The 25,123-nt window shown below is 38.6% G+C and overlaps 1 protein-coding gene across 1 annotated transcript in view; it reads right to left on the bottom strand.

Moving 5' to 3' along the window:
- The window catches only part of MRAP2 (melanocortin 2 receptor accessory protein 2), an 86,444-nt gene extending 65,071 nt beyond the window's left edge, over positions 1-21,373 (bottom strand). The window contains exon 1 of the mRNA XM_068551533.1: positions 21,171-21,373. Within this exon, the coding sequence (XP_068407634.1) occupies positions 21,171-21,188 (18 nt within the window). The 5' untranslated portion in view covers positions 21,189-21,373. The remainder of the gene's footprint in view (positions 1-21,170) is intronic.
- Between the last annotated feature and the right edge of the window lie 3,750 nt (positions 21,374-25,123).

The raw sequence follows: 25,123 nt of genomic DNA on the forward strand, positions 1-25,123 counted from the left end.
TTTTGCTTCCAGTAGGCTTTCCATGAAACTAGAACCTCTCCCAGGGAGACGATGCAGCTGCTCGCTGCACTTCATGTCCATGTTGTGGTTTTTCTCTGTGCCCAAGAACATTTTCTAGAGCTGGGTTGCTTCCTTTTCACAAGATGTGATAATGGCTTAGGGAACTCAAACTCTGGCACATAAGCAAAACATAATGAGGGGGGAAAAAAATCCCCAGGCAGTAGTTTTCAAACAGAAAGGAAGGTTTTCACTATCTGCTGCTTTGGGAGACCTCAGAACATGGCTTTCCTTTGCTGAGAAAAATGGACTCTGTGACATTTGCTCTCAGCATGGATTCCACAGTGCAGGGCTCCCTCAGGCTTTCCAAGGGAGAAGGCACTTTATCGCTGGGAGGACAAAATTCAACAGCAGGTCTGCAACCCACTCTCCTCATTAAGGGGACAGAGGTGGCCCTAGGAAACAAAGAAGGTGGCTTGGTCTAATCTCCTCGTAAAGATGCTAATGACAGGTCTCCTGCCAAGCAAAGTAACTGAATTGCTGGTGGGAGAGTTCTTCCCTAAGGGAAGGTTTAGCCGTGGGTACTAGGTTGCCTAGGATTGCTTCTGGTATACAAACATGGGCTTTGTGAACTTCTGGGGCAGGGCTCCCTGTCACAGGCATTTAAGCTCTGTAACCAGCTAAATATAAAAAGGAGAGATTGCAAGACTAAAACGGTCCTCTTCTGTATGTGATATGACTTGGGCACGTCCCTTAGAGACCTCCTGTATTCCCCTGAGCTAGAGTGGGTCCAGTACTTCAAGAAAGGGCCTGAAGACCTGTGTTGACAGTCTTAGGCTGGTCCCTGCTTACCCTGTGCCTTTTGATTAGTTGTCTCCTTGAAATTATCAGGAAAGCTTGACCCACCCTGGATAAAATCTCTGATTCCTTTGAGTCTGATTGGACAGTCTCATCTTGTGATCAGTCAGGAGTCTGGCAAAGGAAGAGGGAGGGGTTTGTTCAAGTGTCAAGTATCAGGCATCAGTCTGCTAAGTGAGCTTCATGCCTTCTCGGGAGGGTCCATAAACCCTTCCCAAAAGGGGCAGGTGTCCATTTTGAATCACCTTTGAGATCTGCCAGAGGTAAGGACCTGGGACTTGGTCCACCAAGATAGGCTAGATGGGTATCAAAAGAAGAAAGGGATGGAACTGAGAAACCAAGGTGGAGATGTCATTCCCATCAGACCGATTTCTCTCACATTCCAAATAAAGGACTTTTCACAGGGAGATCAGCTCGGTGCTTTGCGATTAGCTAGAGATGTGGGATAGGGAGGGTGGGAGGGAGGCTCAAGAGGGAGGGGATATGGGGATATATGTATGCATATAGCTGATTCACTTTGTTGTACAATAGAAACTAACATAGTATTGTGAAGCAATTATACTCCAATAAAGAGCTATTAAAAATAAATAAATAAATAAATAAATAAATAAATAAATAAATGGCTTTCATTATAAACTGCTCTTGGAATCTGAATTTAGCTAAACTCATAACATCAGAGCAGAACAGTGATACCAAACTGTGTCAAATCTAGACAGATGGATGGAATATTTGAATAAAAGCAGTCAATCAAGCAAGACAACCATGCCAAGTGGGAACAGAGGTATTTTCCAGGTACCATGCAGATCAGTGGGTCCCTGGGCACCTATCCCTTCATCCCTCCTCCAGCTCTGCCTCTTACCGACCCCACCACCTGAGTCCACCTTTGCCCCTGGACTTCCCAATTATTTTAATTTTCTACCCATTTCCTCTTTCATTTTTAGCCCTCTGGGTTCAGCCTTGGTAAGTTATTTGCCTTATAAGAAAAATCCAAAGTTCACAAAGCACTTTCTTCCTCATCATAGCGGGAAAATCAGTGCCCTTTAATCTTCCGGAGAGGATTATGCTGTATATTGCTTAAATGAATCCATAAGCAGCATGGCACCTGATTAAATTCAGACTATGAATGTGCCTGTAGTTCCTTTAGTCACCAGAAACAGTTATCCATAGAGGGTGGATGAGACACTGAGCTGTCAGTTCCCTCCCAGGACCAGGTGAAATCATTTAACTCAAAAATCTGACAAATGGGGCAAACTCTGGCTTTAGATAGCTATTACATTGTTTGAAAACCAGTTTTTCCCTTCAGCTTCTGATGAAAACTCAGGGCTTGTACTGCTGATTAGAGAGCACAGTTTTTGCCAAACTCTAATGGATGTCCCCCCAGATTTTGGAAGCAGAATGAACACTGAATCATCAAAGAGCAATCAACTGTGGGCTCCATTTCAGATGTCTCTTTGGGTGGGAGACGTTTAGCTCTATACAAGATGGACAGTTTAAATCAATAACTCATGCTTCCTTTTTCAGCACCACCAAACCAGCTTTACAACAAATGCTAAAGGAACTTCTCTAGGCAGGAAACACAAGAGAAGGAAAAGACCTACAAAAACAAACCCAAAACAATTAAGAAAATGGTAATAAGAACATACATATAAATAATTACCTTAAATGTAAATGGATTAAATGCTCCAACCAAAAGACATAGACTGGCTGAATGGATACAAAAATAAGACCCGTACAATGCTGTCTACAAGAGACCCACTTCAGACCTAGGGACACATACAGACTGAAAGTGAGGGGTTGGAAAAAGATATTCCATGCAAATGGAAATCAAAAGAAAGCTGGAGCAGGAATTCTAATATCAGACAAAATAGACTTTAAAATAGACTATTATAAGAGACAAAGAAGAACACTGCATAATGATCATGGAATCAATCCAAGAAGAAGATATAACAATTGTACATATTTATGCACCCAACAGAGGAGCACCTCAATACATAAGGCAGATGCTAAGAGCCATAAAAGGGGAAATCGACAGTAACACAATAATAGTAGGGGACTTTAACACCCCACTTTCACTAATGGACAGACCATCCAAAATGAAAAGAAATAAGGAAACACAAGCTCTAAATGACACATTCAACAAGATGGACTTAATTGATATTTATAGGACATTCCACCCAAAAACAACAGAATACACATTTTTCTCAAGTGCTCATGGAACATTCTCCAGGATAGATCACATCTTGGGTCACAAATCAAGCCTTGGTAAATTTAAGAAAATTGAAATCGTATCAAGTATCTTTTCCAACCACAACACTATGAAACTAGATATCAATTACAGGAAAAAAACAGTAAAAAATACAAACACATGGAGGCTAAACAATATGCTACTAAATAACCAAGAGATCACTGAAGAAATCAAAGAAGAAATCAAAAACTACCTAGAAACAAATGACAATGAAAACACGACGACCCAAAACCTTGGGATGCAGCAAAAGCAGTTTTAAGAGGGAAGTTTATAGCAATACAAATCTACCTCAAGAAACAAGAAAAATCTCAAATAAACAACCTAACCTTACACCTAAAGCAATCAGAGAAAGAAGAACCAAAAAACCCCAAAGCTAGCAGAAGGAAAGAAATCATAAAGATCAGATCAGAAATAAATGAAAAAGAAATGCAGGAAACAATAGCAAAAATCAATAAAACTAAAAGTTGGTTCTTTGAGAAGATAAACAAAATTGATAAACCATTAGCCACACTCATCAAGAAAGGGAGAAGACTCAAATCAACAGATTTAGAAATGAAAAAGGAGAAGTAACAACTGACACTGCAGAAATACAAAGGATCATGAGATATTACTACAAGCAACAATATGCCAATAAAATGGACAACCTGGAAGAAATGGACAAATTCTTAGAAAAGCACAACCTTCTGAGACTGAATCAGGAAGAAATAGAAAATATAAACAGACCAATCACAAGCACTGAAATAGAAACTGTGATTAAATATCTTCCAACAGACAAAAGCCCAGGACCAGATGGCTTTACAGGCGAATTCTATCAAACATTTAGAGAAGAGCTAACACCTATCTTTCTCAAACTCTTCCAAAATTTAGCAGAGGGAGGAACACTCCCAAACTCATTCTATGAGGCCACCATCGCCCTGATACCAAAACCAGACAAAGATGCCACAAAAAAAGAAAACTACAGGCCAATATCACTGATGAACATAGATGCAAAAATCCTCAACAAAATACTAGCAAACAGAATATAACAGCACATTAAAAGGATCATACACCATGATCAAGTGGGGTTTATCCCAGGAATGCAAGGATTCTTCAATGTACACAAATTAATCAATGTGATACACCATATTAACAAATTGAAGGATAAAACCATATGATAATCTCAGTAGATACAGAAAAAGCTTTTGACAAATTTCCACACCCATTTATGATAAAAACTCTCCAGAAAGTGGGCATAGAGGGAACTTACCTCAACATAATAAAGGCCATATAAGACAAATCCACAGCCAACATCGTTCTCAATGGTGAAAAACTGAAACCATTTCCTCTAAGATCAGGAACAAGACAAGGTTGCCCACTCTCACCACTATTATTCAACATAGTTTTGGAAGTTTTAGCCACAGCAATCAGAGAAGAAAAAGAAATAAAAGGAATCCAAATCAGAAAAGAAGTAAAACTGTCACCGTTTGCAGATGACATGATACTATACATAGAGAATTCTAAAGATGCTACCAGAAAACTACTAGAGCTAATCAATGAATTTGCTAGAGTAGCAAGATACAAAATCAATGCACAGGAATCTGGTGCATTCCTATACACTAATGACAAAAAATCTGAAAGAGGAATTAAGGAAACACTCCCACTTACCATTGCAACAAAAAGAATAAAATACTTAGGAATAAACCTACCTAAGGAGGCAAAAGACCTGAATGCAGAAAACTATAAGACACCAATGAAAGAAATTAAACACAATACAAACAGATGGAGAGATATACCATGTTCTCGGATTGGAAGAATCAACATTGTGAAAATGACTATACTACCCAAAGCAATCTACAGAGTCAATGCAATCCCTATCAAACTACCTACCAATGGCATATTTTACAGAACTAGAACAAAAAATTTCACAATTTGTATGGAGACACAAAAGACCCTGAATAGCCAAAGCAATCTGAGAAAGAAAAACAGAGCTGGAGGAATCAGGCTCCCGGACTTCAAAAAATACTATAAAGCTACAGTAAGCAAGATAGTATGGTACTGGCACAGAAACAGAAATATAGATCAGTGGAACAGGATAGAAAGCTCAAAGATAAACCCACACACATATGGTCACCTTATCTTTGATAAAGGAGGCAAGAATATACAATGGAGAAAAGACAGCCTCTTTAATAAATGGTGCTGGGAAAACTGGACAGCTACATGTAAAAGAATGAAATTAGAACACTTTCTAACACCATACACAAAAATAAACTCAAAATGGATTAAAGACCCAAATGTAAGGCCAGGCACTATAAAATTCTTAGAGGAAAACATAGGCAGAACACTCTATGACATAAATCACAGCAAGATCCTTTTTGACCCACCTCCTAGAGAAATGGAAAGAAAAACAAAAATAAACAAATGGGACCTAATGAAACTTAAAAGCTTTTGCACAGCAAAGGAAACCATAAACAAGACGAAAAGACAACCCTCAGAATGGGAGAAAATATTTGCAAACCAAGCAACTGACAAAGGATTAATCTCCAAGATTTACAAGCAGCTCATGCAGCTCAATAACAAAAAAACAAACAACCCAATCCAAAAATGGGCAGAAGACCTAAATAGACATTTCTTCAAAGAAGATATACAGATTGCCAACAAACACATGAAAGGATGCTCAACATCACTAATCATTAGAGAAATGCAACTCAAAACTACAATGAGGTATCACCTCACACCAGTCAGAATGGCCATCATCAAAACATCTACAAACAATAAATGCTCGAGAGGGTGTGGAGAAAACAGAACCCTCTTGCACTGCTGGTGGGAATGTAAATTGATACAGCCACTATGGAGAACAGTATGGAGGTTCCTTAAAAAACTAAAAATAGAACTACCATATGACCCAGCAATCCCACTACTGGGCATATACCCTGAGAAAACCATAATTCAAAAAGAGTCATGTACCACAATGTTCATTGCAGCTCTATTTACAATAGCCAGGACATGGAAGCAACCTTAGTGTCCACTGACAGATGAATGGATAAAGATGTGGCACATATATACAATGGAATATTACTCAGCCATAAAAAGAAACAAAACTGAGTTATTTGTAGTGAGGTGGATGGACCTAGAGTCTGTCATACAGAGTGAAGTAAGTCAGAAAGAGAAAAACAAATACTATACGCTAACACATACATATGGAATCTAAAAAAAAAAAAAAAAAAAAAGGTTCTGATGAACCTAGGAGCAGGACAGGAATAAAGACGCAGAGGTAGAGAATGAACTTGAGGACATGGGGAGGGGGAAGGGTAACCTGGGATGAAGTGAGAGAGTGGCATGGACATATATACACTACCAAAGGTGAAATAGATAGCTATTGGGAAGCAGCTGCATAGTACAGGGAGGTCAGCTCGGTGCTTTGTGACCACCTAGAGGGGTGGGATAGGGAGGGTGGGAGGGAGACGCAAGAGGGAGGGGATATGGGGATATATGTATACGTATAGATGATTCACTTTGTTATACAGCAGAAACTAACACAACATTGTAAAGCAACTATACTCCAATAAAGATGTTAAAAAAAAATAACTCATGCTTCCTTAAATCTTAGGTAGATATCATGGATTTTTTCAGTTTCTAAAGAAATACAGAATATTTGCAACAGAATAGGAGACTTCAGATGCTAAGATACACGGGAACATCCTTATCTTCTTTCTCCCAAAGAAAATTCCTTGTTTATATTTAACATTTGTGCATCATTTACTGTTATCTGTACTTTATAAAGATGAACTCATTTTTTCCACATTACAACCAAATGAAGTGGGACAGGTATTATTATTATCTTCATTTCCATTTTACAGATGAAGAAACTGAGGCACAGAAAGTTTAAATAACTTGCCCCAGGTCACGCAGCCTGCCCGATTCAAATCTAGAATCTGCCCCAGAATCTATACTCTTATCCACTCTGCTATGCTGACTTATTAAGTATTTTAATCATAAGATTTTAAAGCATTTAATTCACTCTCTATCTTCTCTATATAAAAATATTTCTTCTCTATGTAAAGATACACACATGGAAACCTCGGCATGCGGGTTTGGGATCCTCCAGCAGAAAGTGGGCAGAGATCACTCACATGATGGTGGACAAAGTGGGCAATGGTTGCTTTGATTCCACCATCTTACCAAGGCCTGGAAAGTTCCCTCTTGTCTCAGGTCTGAGTGGAGGGTCCCACCTGTTTCCCTGTTCCCTGTTTTATGCCCAGGCTCCCAAATTATTGTTACCTCTTGGATACCAAATAACCCTCCCAAGATCACATAGTCATTCATTCCATAAACTTCTTTCAGGTGCTCCACCCATACTTGACATGAAGAATAATTGAGAACATCTTCTCGGTGAGTGAAAATATAAGGATGCTACTGGAAACATAATTAAAAATGGAACTGGAAAGCCCTGAAGTTAATGCAAGTTAATTTAGAATATATCAGACAGACAAAAGACAGAAATTCATCCACTTTTATTGAGCACCAGTGCTAGATACTATGAAAGTACCAATCAAAATGAACATTATTAACTACCTTTACATTCCTGGCTCTGTACTAGGTTCTGGGGATATATTAGTGAGCAAGATAAACTCAGTCCCTGCTTCACAGAACACACAGGTTTTGGGGAAGGATTCCAAAGTAATTACAGGTGAAGTATAAATTACAAACATTCTGAATCACCTTTCTAGGTTTGATTTTGTCAAATGCTGAGATTCCCTGATCCGGCAGTTATATTCTCAGGAGCTCCTTCTCCAGTCTGACAATTTCTCATCTGAGAACTTTTGGAAGATTACATGATAATGGGCACTGAGTAATTTAATTGTAATCTGTGGAGTCGGTGGGTAGGGAGAAAGATACAATAGTTGCACAGGCAGCGTCATGGCGGGGTGCACTGGGGGAGTCTCAATGTGGAGGGATTCTTTCCACCAAAGGGGCTAGAGACAGAAATTCAGCCACAGCCAGAGCAGACTGGGGGGGTGAGGGAAGCAAACCCTCCCCTAGAAGTCAACTGACAAAGATTTAGTACATAAACTCTGTTATTGGAACAAATTGAGAAAAATTTTTTTAAAGACAGAGACTTTCTGAGCAAAAGGCAGAAATGAATTCAGGACAGGTGGTGAGGACAAGAGCCACACAGACACACACGTGTCCAGACTGTCCTGCAAGCAAGACAACCCTGAAGAATGAGTAGTGACGATCGGCACTAGGACCCACCTTGCAGTCTTTGTAGATTGTGTTACTTAAGTGTAACAAACATACATTTTCTTCTTAGAGAGAATGAACGATTATTTCTTCCTGTAATCTTCATAAATTTCTATTTATGTTCCTGGAGAACGTGGACCCTTCCTAACAGGAATGAAACAAACTAGATAAGCAGAATCCTGAAAAGATAAGCCTCTTCTTCACCAGAGCTGTGTTCTCTGTTCTCAGCTTCATCCGCCTGCAAGTGGCAAGTGTTTGGAGGGGGACCATCTCATCAAGCAAACATCTTTCTCTTTACTTTAAGCTCCATTATTTCCTCTCGGGAGAGCATCTTGGCTCCAAGGGAAATGGTCAGGGCTGCAGCCTTAAGCCTTGTGTATGGTTAGCATTTCACGTTCATACTCTCTAGGCAAAGCCCCAATACCTTTTGAAAGACTTCATTCATCTAACAGGGATTTACCGAAATGGGTCAGCCAAAGATAAATGAGCAACCAGTGTGATAGGGCACATCTAACTGAAGGACATCACCCCCTGGAGGATCTCAATGCCTTACCAGTGTGGAAAGAAGCCCGTGGCACAGCTACAGACTGATGACTGCGTAAGTCTGATTAAGGAAATGCTTTCGAGGCCTCTGTGTTCAGTGGCCCTGGCAGGCTTTCAGAATTTGGTTAAAACACCAAGGCAGTGTGAGCCATTAGATTTGCCTCTCTGGGACAATACCAGGAGTTTGGAAAGAGAGGTAGGAAGAGAGATCTGAGCAGTGCCCTGTGGTAAACACAAAGCCACTGCCAAAGTCACGTGCCAAGAATAAAGTTCTGAGATCCCCCCTCAGGCAAGTAAAGAAAGGCTGGTCAAACCCAGTACGAAAGGGCAATGAAATGTACAAACAACAACTGCCAAAAAACCCCAGGCTTCATGCTGATGGAGCTGGCAGATTTACATTTTAAGAGGCCAACTTTCCCTCACCCCCAGCAAAAATCAGTTGTCCGTAACAATATCTAGTTAAATTATTGGTGTTGTATAACTGGTCTGGGATTCAGAGTTACATATAGGCAATGTGTCAGTAAACGGGATGTGTTGAGAGACCACACGAGCTTGAAAGAAAAAGCAATTATGGGTTCAAAAATTGTTTTTATGTCATTTCCATTTGCAAAGAGACACCTGAAGAAAAGATACTTAAAAACAAAGAAACAAACAAAAAAATCCCCTCCATTCTAGTGGACACATGAGCGCTTTAATTCATAGTGTATAAGAAAGAAATATGGGTAAGGAAAAGATGCCCAATCAATACTTCCTTTCCAACCCCACTGGATATAGAGATACAGATTTGAGAGGAAAAACCTAAAACCATGGAATTGATTACATAGCCTTTGACTAGCTTAGAGTTTGGGATTCAGAAGACCACTTGGTTTACAGACCCCTTACTAAAAAGTGTCCACGGCTCTCCCAATATAATGCCATCAAACTCCCCTTCAGCCATAACACTGACACTTTGATGTCCCAGCAGAAAGTACAGTTATGAGCTCAAGATTGTTTTTACCAGCCTGTCCGTTCCTAATGAGCTAGTGCATTACCCTAGGGTTCCACGTGTCTCTTTAGAACAGTGAGTCCCCTAGAACACAAAGGAAAGGAAAAAATTCAATCATGATTTTTGATGCTGTGATTCAAAGTGCTAGTCCCTTCTTTGAGAGAGCTACAAATATAGCAAGAAGTCAAGATTCCCAGGGTATGTCAGCTGGCAATAGAGGAAAGTTATTATATTTTATAGCAATTATAAAATCTTGAGAAAACATTATTTTAAAGTTCTTCATCAGGCAATTTCTGACTCCTATCATTCCCAGGATGACCTTGCTTGTCCCAAGCCATACACCTTGCAGTACCCAGGTAATTCAAAGCATTTTCTTCTAGCCAATTAGTAACTGTGTTTAACCTGATGAACAACAAGTAACCCTAAAGTCTGGGAAAGTTCAAAATCCACTGCCTCATTTCCTGATGCCCAGAAACACAGGTTCTCAGTTCTGTGTCTTTCTGAAGGAATAAAGGAAAAGGAAAATTGCAATAGAAGTTTCACTCTTTTACTTTCATTCTTTGCCAAATTTTAAGGGCTTTATCATGAAAATCACAACAAATGAAGGATATTCTGCTCGCAGTTCTAAATGATTTTTATAAACCTCATTTTTTTGTTTCTAAAGAGAAAAATGATATCAAAATTGTGTGTGTATTTGTGTTCCTTTTCTAAGTTCAAGGCTGGGAGAATATGAATTTAGAGAGGAAACTCAGGACAAAAGGAGGAAAAAACTTCTTTAAAAGAAGCCAGAAGCTGACTTAAATTGCGTTTGACTTTTCAGAAAATTATTTCCCCATTACTTCTTTTGTTTGGAGAAAGAAAGTCTTTTAGCAGGGAGAGTACAAATTCTCCCAAGGGAGTTATAAGCATCCTTCTCTGAGCAAAACCAATATCCGACCCAGAATGTCTTGGAATCGCCACCTAAATGTGACCCACACATTAGTTCCTGCTTCTACCAGTGAATCTTCACCTGTATTTTTATTTTATGGTATTTCCTAATTGAAGTTGAAAGCATCATTGATGGCTTGGTGTGACCCTGAGAAATAAAGAAATGAGTAGTGAGATTGTAGAAAATAAGAAGAGATTATTTGTCATCATATTGATCTTTGAAGTTATGTCTAAAGGAGTCCATAGTTTGGGTTGGTGTGTTAGTTTCTTAGGGCTGCCCGAGCAAAATCCCATAAACCTGGTGGCTTGAAACAACAGAAATTCATTCTCTCACAGTTCTGCAAGCTAGAAGTCTGAAATCAAGATGCCAGCAAGGTTGGGTCCTTCTGGAAGGTTTTGAGGGAGATTCTGTTCCAGACTTCTCTCCTAGCCTATGGTGGTTGTCAGTAATCTTAGCATTCCTTGGGTTGTAGATGCATCACTCTAAAATCTGCCTCCACTGTCATTCTTGCCAGGATGCTAGCCATATTGAATAAGGGCTCCATCTACTGTGGCATGACTTCATCTTAATATATACCTTAATTACATGTGCAAAGACTCTATTTCCAAATAAGAGGCTAGGACTTCAACATATGTTTTTGTGGGACACTATTCAATTCACAACAGTCAGAAAAAAATTTTTCCTGATTTTAACAAAAATGACTAAGGGGAAAGCAACAATTTTGTGTAAACTATTTTATTGACCTATTCACCCCTAAAAATGTAAACCTTTGACTTGACCTATGAAATTTCAATATCAGAAAGTTACATTTTATATAGAAGGCCAAAACAGATGGGTGGCTTTTAAAAGAAGCTCATCAGGTCAGTGGCCCTTTGTCCTCATTAAAATAGTGCATTTGAGTTGCTACACTTGGGCAATCTCTAGAAATTTCCTGTTTGAAGTTGACTTCTAGCAACGGACTTATCATGTATGATAAGAGACCAAAATTTAGGGTGCTGGAGTTTATGCAACTCAGATATTAGTAGCTCAAGGAGGGAATCAAAGCTGGGTATCCACTTTGGAAGTTTCCTACATGACCCACCAAACTTGGAGTGCTTCCGGTGGAATTCCAGAACAAGAATGCTTGGAAAGTAGTTTTTCTGATTTCAGAACAGTAACATGAGAGTTGCTCTAGCAGCAATTCCAGTGAAACCGGCTCCATCGGGTGTTGTTCCTGTCATCCTTGGAGGGATCCTGGCCAGAAGTATGTTGCCATGGACATTCAAGTTAAGCCAACCCAAACTTTGAACAAAGCCAGCCAATCAGGCAGCTTTGAGAAAAAGGCAGAGTAGAGACAAATCATCAGGCATTTGTGACTGACTCTTCCATTTTTACCTGTTGAAATTAAATGTATAAAGCCCTTAATTTGGGAACATTATAAATGCCATGAAATCAACAACTATGTAGTAATTGCTTTGACTTCCACAATTTTCCCCAACATTTTACAGTGAAAATTTTCAAGCATACAGCAAAGTTGAAAGAATTTTATGGTGAACATCACCTGGATTCTATCATTAACACTTCACTACACTTGCTTTCTCATATATCTATCCATTGGTCCAACCTTCTATCTACCTATCAATTTATCTTATTTGTATGCATTTCAAAGTAAATTACAGACATTAGTTCATAACCTCCTAAATACTTCAGCATGCATATCATTAACTGGGGATTTCCACAGCTTAAAAAGCTGTGGAACAGGCCACATAAATCATGAGACATTTATAGCATAGCACCTCCATAATGATAATTTGTTTCATGGTAAGTGTCCAGATAGTGTTCCCCAAGCACTTCAGTGAATATCTAAAATATAAGGCAAGCATGGTTATAAAGTTTATATTAAGATATTTCATCAACAAAATATTTAAGGGACTTCCCTCGTGGTCCAGTGGTTAAGACTTCACCTTCCAATGCAGGGGGTGCAGGTTCGATCCCTGGTTGGGAAGCTCAGATCCCACGTGTTGCGTGGCCAAAATTGTAACAAAATGTAACAAATTCAATAAAGATTTAAAAAATGGTCCACATCAAAAAAAAAAATCTTTAAAAAAACCCCAAAATATTTAAAAACTTGTTGAGACATCTTACTCACAAATATTGGTACTATATCCCTTCCTGGGTGTATATATAAGAACTTGGGTTGGTATTGCTTCAGAATTCAGACCTCACAAGTTCCCAGCTGTCCTATAACTACACTGAATGTGCTGACTTAACTCCTCTACAAAGACCAGAATCATTCTCTCTCTACCAGGGCATCTCTCACACTGTTTCTTCTACTACAGTCCTCTCAAATACAAGTTTAAGCTCTAGGTCTCACCAATAAAAATTTCATAAAGCGTTATCTTCTATTTCATTAATATTTGTCAAACACTATCTCTCCATGAAAAAGAAAGCACTCTTGCCCCCTCTATTCTCATGGGTTGCTGACGTTGCAGGGATTGCCTGGATAACATAGCCCCGTTCTGACAGAAAAAGATTCAAGTAAAACATAGAATTTCATCGATTAAGTGGAGAGAGATAACAAGGACAGGGAGACATTCATAAACTTAAAAACTGAATGAAGCAATTCCCTCTCTATAAGAAGATCAATAAACAGAAATGTTATAGAAAACAAACTTACAGTTACCAAAGGGGAAATGGCAGGGAGGGAAAAATTAGGAGTTTGGGGTGAGCAGATACAGACTGCAATATATAATACAGATAAACAACAAGGTTGTCCTATACATAAATATATATCTATATTTTTATTATTAGGCTGTACACCAGTAACTAACACATTATAAATCAACTATACTTCAATAAATAAATAAATATTCAAAAATTTAAGTGATCCCCCCACCCCACCAAAAAAAGAAAACAGAAATGTTAGAACTCAGGGAAGAGATGGCAAAGCAATGGGAGGAGATGAAACAAGAGCTGGTGGAAACCGGCAAAGAACTGGAAAAGAAAAATCATAGAAATAAGACAAAATTGAAGGGAGCACAGATCAAATCAAATAGATGCTGTAAAGTAATCAAAACAGAAAAGAAACGTACTTCTTTAGAAGTTGAAAAGAATTAGAAAGAAAATGAGAAAGAAACAGGCAAAGGAAATCCAACACATTGTTAAAATTACCAAATAAGCAAAGAAAAAAACTTAAACAATATGAGGATTAGAGGGACAGAAACAAAATGATAAACATGATACACCCCCTGCAATAGAGAAACTGTAAATGGTATATGTCTGGCAATATAAAAGCGATTTAACTATCACAGAGTGAAATGGGAAGATGGGAAAAAAAAAAGATGGGAAGAAAAGCCCAATGATCTGTAATATATCTGAGTCAAAGGATGTCATTTAAGGCTGTAAAATGAAGTAATATAAATACTAGCATATATAAATCATACAAAGATAAATTTTAAAAATTATTTCTTACCAAAATTAGGAGGTGTGGGGCAGCAAGTTGAAGGGAGAACATGAAAATAAGCTTGTTTTATTATTGCACATAGTAAGGAAAAATAGATATCGTCTCTAAAGAAATAAAGGGCTAAGGTTATTACATATGTATAATTACACAAGTAACCACAAAACAAAAACAAACTAAACTTCCTAAACATCAGATGAACTAAACTAAACTAAACTAAACTTCCTAAACATCAGATGAATCATCCACAGTATAAAATAAAGATCACAGACTGAAATACATTTTAAAAACTATAAAGGGAATTGCTTGGCCGTCTAGTGGTTAGGACTCTGTGCTTTCATTGCGGAGGGACCAGGTTCAATCCCTGGTCAGGGAACTAAGATACGCAAGCCATGCAGCGCAGCAAATAAATACTATGAAAACCACATATATAGGGCTTCCCTGGTGGCACAGTGGTTGAGAATCTGCCTGCCAATGCAGGGGACACAGGTTCAAGCCCTGGTCTGGGAAGATCCCACATGCCACGACTGGGCCCGTGAGCCACAACTACTGAGCCTGCGCGTCTGGAGCCTGTGCTCTGCAACAAGAGAGGCCACGATAGTGAGAGGCCCGCGCACCGCGATGAAGAGTGGTCCCCGCTCGCCACAACTAGAGAAAGCCCTCACACAGAAACGAAGACCGAACACAGCCAAAAATAAATAATTTATTAAAAAAAAAAAAAAGAAAACCGCATATAAAAAAATAACAGAATTAAGACTACATACGTCTTTTAAATATAAATGGACTGAACACATCTATTAAAAGAAAAAGAATTGTAGACAAGTTCAAAATGTAAAACACAACTCCAAGCTGTGTGTAAAATACTTATTTAAAACAAACTGATTCAGAAAGACTGAAAATAAAAGCATGGGAAAAGTTATACCAGATAGATATAAACCAAAAGAAAGCAGAGGTTCCAATCATAAAATAAGAATAGATGGAGTATCAGAAAAAGAATATTAAATGAAACAACAAAAGGACGTTTTATAATCCTAAAACTTGCAATTAATGGTGACTGTATAACAGCTATAAATATTTACTTGAGTGTGAAAAAACATAGCATCAATTTTCATAATTCAGAAAGTAGGAAATACCAGAAAGGTTGACAAAAACAAGTTTCTAGTAGAAGTTTAATTTCTCTCTCAGTCCATGAGTGAAAGTGAGGATTTAGAAGATTTAAATAATGAAATTAATAAGGGAGATAAATTAATAAAAATTCAATACCCAGAAAATAGAGAATACGTCTCCTTTTCAAGCAGCCATGGTACAGTCAACCAAAATTGACCAGACTAAGCTATGAAGAAAATCTCAATAAATTCTTTATGATAGTGAGTTTTGTCATCTGAGAAAATGAATGCCTTTCCATTTGTCCAAGTCTTTTTTTCCTTCAGGAGTATTCTATCATTTACTTCACATAGGTCTTTGCCTAATTACTGATACACTTATTTCTTGATATTTTATCTTACTTGTCACTCTTGTTAATAGACCCATTCCATTAAATTGTTATACTAACTATATATATGGATATATAGAGAAATATATACGTGTGTGTGAATATATATACATTTCTGAATATTAGTGCTATACTATGCTCCTTTACTGAACTGTAGGTTTTTCAGCTGATTTTTGTTGCCAAATAACCAGAAACTGCAGTCAACTTCCCAGCAGCCCTGTAGTCCCAAGGAGGGTGGCCGGCAGGGGAATCTGGAGGTTTCTGCAAAGACTCAAAGCAGCTGAAGCCCACTCAACTGCCTTCACTGCTGGAAGAGAACATGATTTCTGCTTTCTTTCCACCTTCCAAATTCTTATAATGTGCATTTTATTCATACAGTATAAATTGCACCCATAGGGGCAAAGGGAGTCTAGTAAAAGTACTTTCTGGCTTCCAATTCACCTGATATAGGAGAGGGCATACCAGGGGGTGGGAATGAATGCTGGTTGCCAAAAAAAAAAAGAAGTATCCAGCACGAATATAAAATATATGAAAAGTTTTTAAGATGTCAATAAGATATAGAAAAATGGTGAAAGGTTATAAACAGTTTCTCAAAAAGTTGGTATAGGTATGAATAACAGTTCACAGAAAAGGATGCCTCTTAAATATATGAAAAGGATGTCTATACTCACTCACAATAAGAGAAAAGCAAATTGAAAGTATCCCTAGATACCAGTGTCCATTGTTTGGAAACATCATAAAGTCGGTAACACACTGTATTGGCGAGTGTATGAGGAAACAGGAACTCTCCATGTATGTGGTGGGAGAGTGCGATTTGGTATTATCTACCAAAATTACAATTGCACACAAATATTTCACTTCATTTAGAAATTCCACTTCAAAGAACTTATCCTCTAGGTATACTTACACATGTGAAATTGAAATAGCAAACACCTGCATACAACCTAGCTGTCCATCAATAGGGGATTGGTTAAATAAATTATGGTACAGTCTTCAACGGATGATTATGTATATTAAAAAATGGAGAAAAACTTTGTGTACCACTTTAGAAATAGTTTCAAGACATTAAGTGACAAAATCAAGGTGCAGAACTTTACAAAGAGAAATCTAACTTTTGTTTTTAAAAAAAGAGGAAAAATCACATATTATTGCATTGGCTTTTATATGCTAAAAATTCTGGAGTGGCATATAGGAAACTAACAGTAGTGATTATCTTTGGGAGAGGACAATAAGAAATGCGCAGATGGAGGACAGAGTGGGAAAGATACTATTGGGATTTATGGTTGAATTACATAAATGTGTTGCCTAGTCAAAAATAAATAAATGATTTTTTTAAATGAAGAAGACTGAAGAAGGAAAAGAACTTGGCAAAAGTTCAGTGGAATGCTATAAAGGCAATATCAAAAGACTTGAGAATAAGCCCCATGAGGAGTGAGTGTGATTCAGCCTAGAAAAGGGAAAGCTGAGAGGTGATAGAACAGAACTCCGACATACAAGATGGCTGCTGGCCATTTGCCATCTTCCCTGAAAACACCAAGCTAAAATGGTTTAGCTTGAATATCCAAATTAGACTATGAAAACAGAACTAGGTTATCAAAAGAATATATGGACTTGCTTTCACTAAAGCCAACCAGTCCTTGAATTATAGAGCTCTCAGTTCACTTGCTTAAATACCCTGAACTGGCTTTTGGTCCAACTGCTTTAGAACAGAATACAAAGCCCTTCATAATCCGCACCAGGCTACCTTTTAAACTAGGGCTATTGCCAGCCACCTTCTGCATTCCTCCTTTCACATGATATACCCTCACCTCTGGCGTGTTTATAACTTCCTGTTTTTAAAATCTCCTATGCTTTTTCATGCCTCCATGCCTTTGCTGATACTGATCTCACTTTCTGGAATATCCTACTTATCTTCCTAAAGTGCCTCTACTCACTCTTGAGACCCAAGAAGTAACCCCTTTGTGAAACCGTTTCGGAGCCCTCCCAAATCATGGCATAATTTGCTGGGCCCTCCTATGCCTTCCCAAGTCAAATGCTCATATCTCTATTTCATTGTTCACGAGGCTACATGATGATTAGTGGAATAGAGGTTTGGTGCCCCACTAAAGTTGACAGATATCAGATGTCATCTTTTTATCCTTAGAAACCAATATGGTGGCCCTTAGCACAGGACCTGGCCTCAAATCATGCTTACTGTATGGAGAGTGAGGTATAAAAAAAATGTATTTGGGAACAAGAAAATTTAGGCACTCACTCTGTGCTTACATATTTCAAACACTTTGATGGAATGATTACTGGTCTGCTCTCCTATGTTTACAACTTCAGGAATAGAATCCAAGGCAATCTGTGGGATGTACTAAACAGATCCTGAGTACACTGGAATATATTCCATTTCAAAAGATGCACAGTGGGTTTGACATCAATGCAGTTGTACGACGGGGAATATAAATGTGCAAAATCGTGCTCTGAAAGTGAAGCGCCATCTGTCGTACATCATTACTTGAAAAGGATGATCATCTGGGTGTGTATTTTCTGATAACATGTGTACTTAAAACTTCCAAACTTAATGTACTACTAATTTACTTTAGCATTTTAGTTCTTTTCCTTAAGGAGAAAAAGAAAAAAAAGCCCACAAATGCTTCTGCCTTGACCTTACCAGCACCCGTTTCCACATCACCCATCACAAAATAAACAGAAATAGGTCCTCTTTAAGAAGCCTTGGTTTTAAAATGGGTTTCTTACATGTCAGAAAAATACATTTTAATTTATAAAAAGGTTCCAATCAGCAAATTCAATCTCAGGTTCATATTTTACATCCAAAGTCTTATTCAAACACCCGAGTCCCTTTGCAATCATTTTATTTATCGTAATTGAGTAAATTATTCATAATTATCATATATGATCATATCATTTATCAGGAAATTGAATCAAGCAGAACTACCTATGCCTTCTTTCAGTCCAATTTTATATTGACTCTACACAAAAGAAGTGGAAACACTCTCCCCTGAAGTTAGGCTGAGTTGGGTTGGACTTGCCATTCCATCACTATGGTTGGACCATGGGCAAGTACTCATCCTCATTAAACCTTTGTTTCCTCCCTTATAAAAGAGGAACAATAATAACAACATGCCTTAGAGAGCTTTGAATTAGAAATGTGTTGCATGTAGTACCTGGCATATAATAGGTTCTCAATTAAGTTTTGGGTTTTTTTCTAAATCATGGTTCCATGTGCTAATCAATATTTTCTTTGCCTTATTGTAGTTTCCTCAGTCTGGAGCACCTGTGCCACCCCCCTACCTTACCCTAATCAGGCAAACTCATCTTGGTGCTTAAATACCAGTGTCAACTTCCCTGAGAAAACTTCCTGATTCCTTCCAACTTTTCTAGGCCAGGTTAGTCATCCTTGAATAGTCTGCTTACTTCTGCATTACCCTTGTTATAATGCTATGTAATATTTATTTACTCATCTGTCCCCCACTTTAGTGTAAGTTCCTTGGGAAGAGAGATTGTGTCTTGATCTGTGGTATCTCTGTATCTTCTAACACCGTGTCTGCATTTAGAAGGGAAATAAAAATAAGCGCTCTTAAAATGCTTTTATTCAGACAGCTGGAATTAAAGACACTGTAGGTGTTAATGAGATTTTGATTAAGAACTCAAGGGGAAATTTCCTATTACGGTAAATATTTAAAATGTTCTAAGTTCTGAATTAGTCATTACTCTTCTCAAAAAATAAAATAGTGGTACTTTTCTCTCCTAATCTAGAGAATCTTAGGTTTTGAATCTAGTGTTTTCTTTGCCATATAAGTAAAATAAAACAGCAACTCTGCCGAAGCAAATTCAAGCACAACACGGACGATGTCCACAATGGATGTCCGTAATGTCCAAAGTCCATAATAATGTCTCAACAAACCTAAAACACAGGGTCTCTCATTTTAACCTTTGGGAGAAAGGTTAAAAAGTTTCAGTGATGAGGGTTTACCAGCTGTTCTATGTATTTAATTCCCTGATGAACTATGTTTGAGGGTGGAGTAATACTGGTTTCAGGACAGGGCAGGAAATATGTAAGAATCCTCAATATTTCCTTCAAATCCCTCTCCACATGGATATGTTTCATCAATTAAGATTAATTTAATTAACAAGATCAATTTTCAAGATGGAAAATACCACTGCTGAAAGTGCAGCAATCATTTGAATGCTATAATCAAGCACTCAATTAGAATTAGAACCACACCTTGCTAATTAAGTTGGAGGAATCTTACACTAGGAGTCTGAAAGTCTCAGACTCTTACTCTCTATAGTTTTGGTGCAGGACAGTATATCCAGATTTTGTTATTGTTGGAAACTGCAGAGATACTCTACTTCAAAAGCCAAGAAACCTAGTTTTTCAAACCAAAAGTATGCAGAAATCTAAAGTAACTCAGAGAGTTTTTAACACAAACAGAGAAAAAGAAAGATTTTTTATTTATAAGTACCCCTTATTATCTAAGGAAGAAGGATTCCACCATGGGGAGGAGGTGAAAGGGTCTGAGCTCTGTAATATAAACCAGTTTCCCGACCAAGCCTTCATTAAAATGTCCGTTTCTCACCAATGCTTGAGGGAGGGGCTTTTTATTGGAGAATGAGGAGACCCTCTGAGCTCTGCTCCCAGACAGTCACGGAGTGAGGACAAAAGCTGTCCCCAGGATCCAGCCACATCTGTCTCACACAATTATTTTAGTCTTTTGGTTTGATTCAAAACCCCAAAGTGAGCAACTAATTTCATCACTGACAGAGTTGAAAGAAAAAGATAAACTAACTCCAACCAACATAGGGGTCATACATCCTGCAGGAGTTTGCTCCTGGGAACTGATCAAAAACAGTAATGTTACCTGGAGTCAGTAATGGAAAAACTCTTTAGAAATCATTGAAATTGAGTTTAATGGGCCACGCGGTCACAGTCTCAACTGGAACAGCTCTACCGACAGAGCTGTAAATATTTCCCTTCGAATCACAACAGTCCAATATAGCATGGCTCTGTAGTAAAATCCTCCCTCCTGGCTGATGAAATTGGTTGCCGTGGTAACAGGTGCAAGCAGTAAGTGGCAGAAAATCATTTTCCATCCCCAGCACGATGCCTTCCCCTTTCACAAAATAACACCAACACTCAGACAGGCAAAGTAACAAAAAAGAAAAGCCCTAACTGTGAACACTCTAGAATGCACAGATACTGTCTCTTCCTTGCTCCACTCCACCCATCTCTCCACCCCACCCCATAACCTGATCCCTACCAAAAAAATTTTTTTGATTCATCCTTCCCCTTATCACAACTCTCCCTTCTCTTTGGACGGATTTGATAGTGATAGTGTCATTTTGTAGTTTTTCACAAACGTTCACAGGCAGCCAGGAGCCAGGACAGACCCAGTAACCCCCCAGTTCCCAATTCATCCACCCTCCAAGTCCAAACAAACCCTGCTAGATCCTTACCTGTGAAAGTGAATGCATCCCTTCCCCCTCCAAACTGATCTACTTTCCCAAGTTCCTCATTTCTTATCAAGGTGTGGCCACTTTTCCCTGGTCTCAGATTCATAATTCTGGTGTCATGTTTTACTTCCAATCTTCAGGCCACACCAGCGGCTAGGTTTTTCAGATACTTCTTTGTGGTGTCGCTGGACTTCATTCCTTCTTCCGCCCTCCCCAGCAACTTTCCAAATGCGAAACATCATGACTCACACTTCGTGTGCTAACCTCTCTCCTGGCATCACATTCTTTCTCTCTGACCTATTTCCTAACCCTTGTATTACAATGTAGAAGTCCAAAAAGATTTTTCTTTTCTCAGCCTTGAAAAATCAGAGAAATGCTTGTAGAGCAAAACCTGCCCTTGTTGAGGAAATGATCTGAATCAGAATCCGCTGCTTTTGGGTAGAAGCTCAGGCTAGAGGGCCTGAAAGTGGGTGGAACTATTGTGGGTGAGGTGAGGGGAAGAATTTGCCTGTTACTCAGCAGAAGAGGATGGACGTGGGAACCAGCAAGATGGCAGAGGGCTTTGTACCCCAGGGTTCCCGAAAACTTTAGGGAAGTGATCAAAGTCACAAAATGCCTGATCTTACTTAGATTTTGGTTTTGTTTATTTTGTGGGGTTTGTATGTGTGTGTGGCAATTGGTGAAAGTGCTGTGCTTGTCATCCAGGTTGACATGGCAGGACTTAGGCAGCCAGTTTGTATTCCTGAGACAGACAGGGAGCTGAAGGAAAAACTATGAATATATGAGTAGTAAGAAATTCTCAAAACCATAGAAGGGCTCTGGATTCTCATTTGTCATGTTTGACTATCTGAAGGAGGCCCTGGGTGATGCCTAGCATACATTTAGTAAATTTATGTAATTTTATAACCTGCCTTTAACACTTTCTGGCCCAAGGGAGGGGGCATAAAAACAAACAAACAAATAAAAATTTTAAAATGTGAACAGGACACTTTATACATTGTGACTATAACTTCGTAAAAACTATTTATATGAAAAAAAATTAAACATACCAAAAGATCAACTGTTTGGTAGGGGAATTACATATAAATTTTCTCCTTTTCAAATGTTCTGTAATATGGTTATATTACTTTTGCTTTACATTTTAAATAAGTAATTATGAAGGCTATATAATAACGTGAGGAACTGTTCATGATAGAGTGTATTTTTAAAATAGAACAAAAGTAGTACTGTGGTATGTCTGCAATAATGTAAAATAAAAATACAATACAGGTATCCTCCACTCTTTGAAAGTTCACTTTACACCACTTCACTTTTATGAAAGGCTTACATTAGCACCTGTGTTCGCTAATGGAAAGAAATCCTAAAAGGATTTTTGTTTTTGTGAAGGAAGGTGAAAAGCAACAGTAGTGTTCAACGTTTGTTTTGCAGTGAGCTTAGAGGCAGCTTGCACCCCGAGCAGAGAGAGTGGCACCACCAGCTCCTTCCCTGGAACTACACTCAGCATCTCACCATCAAGTTGCCTTAGCTTTAACTGTGTCTGTGAGCATCTGCGCTTTAATCTCGATTTGTTTTGTGCATCCCTTAGCTAGATGTGTCCTAGGGTAATTGCTTCTTCACTTTACGCCATTTTGATTTACAAAAGGTTTTGTAGGAATGCTCTATTTTGTTTCTTTTTTAAAATTAATTAGTTTTTGGCCGCATTGGGTCTTCGTTGCTGCGTTGGGGCTTTCTCTAGTTAGGGCAAGTAGGGGCTGCTCTTCGTTGTGGTGCACGGGCTTCTCATTGTGGTGGCTTCTCTTGTTGCAGAGCACAGGCTTTAGGCGCGCAGGCTTCAGTAGTTGTGGCTCGCGGGCTCTAGAGCCCAGGCTCAGTAGTTGTGGCGCATGGGCTTAGTTGCGCCACAGCATGTGGGATCTTCCCGGACCAGGGTTCGAACCCGTGTCCCCTGCATTGGCAGGCAGATTCTTAACCACTGAGCCACCAGGGAGTCCCCTCTATTTTGGCTATGGAGGAAACCTGTGTATGTAGACAAGGGGTGGAAAGGTGTTAAAAATGGTCCCAGTTTGATTTTTATGGGAAGCAGACTCTGAGATAGAGTTGGGTTCGGTATGTTTATCAGGGAGCCCTTAGGATCAAGATTTGTGGGAGGGAGGAGGCGGAAGCAGGGAGGGCAGGGAGAAGTGTAGCTGAACTGGTTCTTGGGAGTTGTCCCTGCTGGGCCAGAATCCTTGTCCTGCGTGGTCCCCCTGCACTCAGTCACTGGATGTGGGCCACTCCAGGGAGTGGCGGCCTCGGGAGAGGCACTTCTCTGCTGCATGGGCCTCCATCTGAAGGCTGTCTGCTGACAACACTTCTAGCGGCTGAGCCAACAATTTCTTCCTTGAAGGGGGCTCTGAGCCACACATACACACATATATATGAATTCATATGTACAGCAAGGTGATTCAGTTATACATATATATTCATATATATATATGTCCATAACTGGGACAAAAATGAAAACATTTTGTATAGAATGGCAGGATAAAATGTCATTCGAAAACATTTTTTGTGTGTAAAAATCCCTTTTAATTTTGCTACGTCAATTTTTTATTTCTATAGAATGGGGCTTTTAATAGTATCCATCTCATAGCGTTGCTATGAGAATTAAGCAAGATAAGAAGTGTAAAGCACAAGGCCTGGCACAAAGTGCTCAATATTATTATTGTTCTTTGTTTGTAACTTTTCCTAAATTATACCCTGCTGAGAGGCTAGCCTTCTCCTTTGCCTTCCTTGTGTCACTAGTCGGGGCCAAACTACCCTTTTTTTGCACCTGCCCCTTCTCTTTCCGCTTTCTGGTATTGAAAATGACGTAAGGAGTTTGGGATTAACATACACACACTATATAAAATAGATAATCAACAAGGACCTACTGTATAGCACAGGGAACTCTACTCAGTATCTTGTTATAACCTATAAGGGAAAAGAATCTGAAAAAGAATATATATACGTATACATATATGAACATATATATATGTATGTATAACTATATCACTTTGCTGTACATACATATTCATATATATGAATATATATGTATGTATTATATGTATTTATATATTGGATATAAATATATTGTATGTATTCATATATATATGTATACATATGAATATATATGTATGAATAACTGAATCACTTTGCTGTACACCTGAAACTAACACAACATTGTAAATCAACTATACTTCAGTAAAAAAAAATAAAAATAAAAAGTAATTTTCAAAAATTAAAAAAAAAAGAAAATGATGTAAGGATGTGACGCTGGAGTCACGCCAGCCTTCTTACAAGCGCTGGATAACAGGCAAGAGGAAAACAGGCCCACACTCTAAGGACAGTGAAGCAGAGGAATAAATAGTCTGGGTCCTTAATGGCGTTGTTGAGATGCCAAGCAACCCTGAGTTGTCTCACTCAGTAAACCATAAATATCCTCATGATATTTAAGCTACTCATAGCTGGGCTTTATTACTTGCAGCTAAAAACATGTCTAAAAAATATTTAGGTCAGTTGGGATAGATGGAAGATTGGGAGGAAAGAAACACATGAGGTTTACAAACCGGCTTGAGTTCTGTGAATATGGGAAATTCATACATAGAACTTCATGACGAGATCCCTTCTGACTGTGCCTTCTTCAGATTGATCCATGGTTTAATTTTCTGAATACCTCTCTGCTCATGACACAAAACAAATTAAGCCCTCCTTTGCCTCTAGGCTATATGGAATAGGTGTATGGGGAAAGAAAGGATACTGATGATATTTTCTGTTATTGGTGGATACCAGTGTGGCCATTAAAAAACAAACCAGAGACCTGCTTCAATCAGTACACTGAGATTCCTAGAACTTTAGTAAGAAGACCTGCGTTCTGACAATTTCCAACATCACCTATAATTTTAAGCTATTCATCCTCTTTATTATTCAGCGGGCAT

This window comes from Eschrichtius robustus, chromosome 9 (assembly GCF_028021215.1).
Source record: "Eschrichtius robustus isolate mEscRob2 chromosome 9, mEscRob2.pri, whole genome shotgun sequence".
Lineage (NCBI taxonomy): Eukaryota > Metazoa > Chordata > Mammalia > Artiodactyla > Eschrichtiidae > Eschrichtius > Eschrichtius robustus.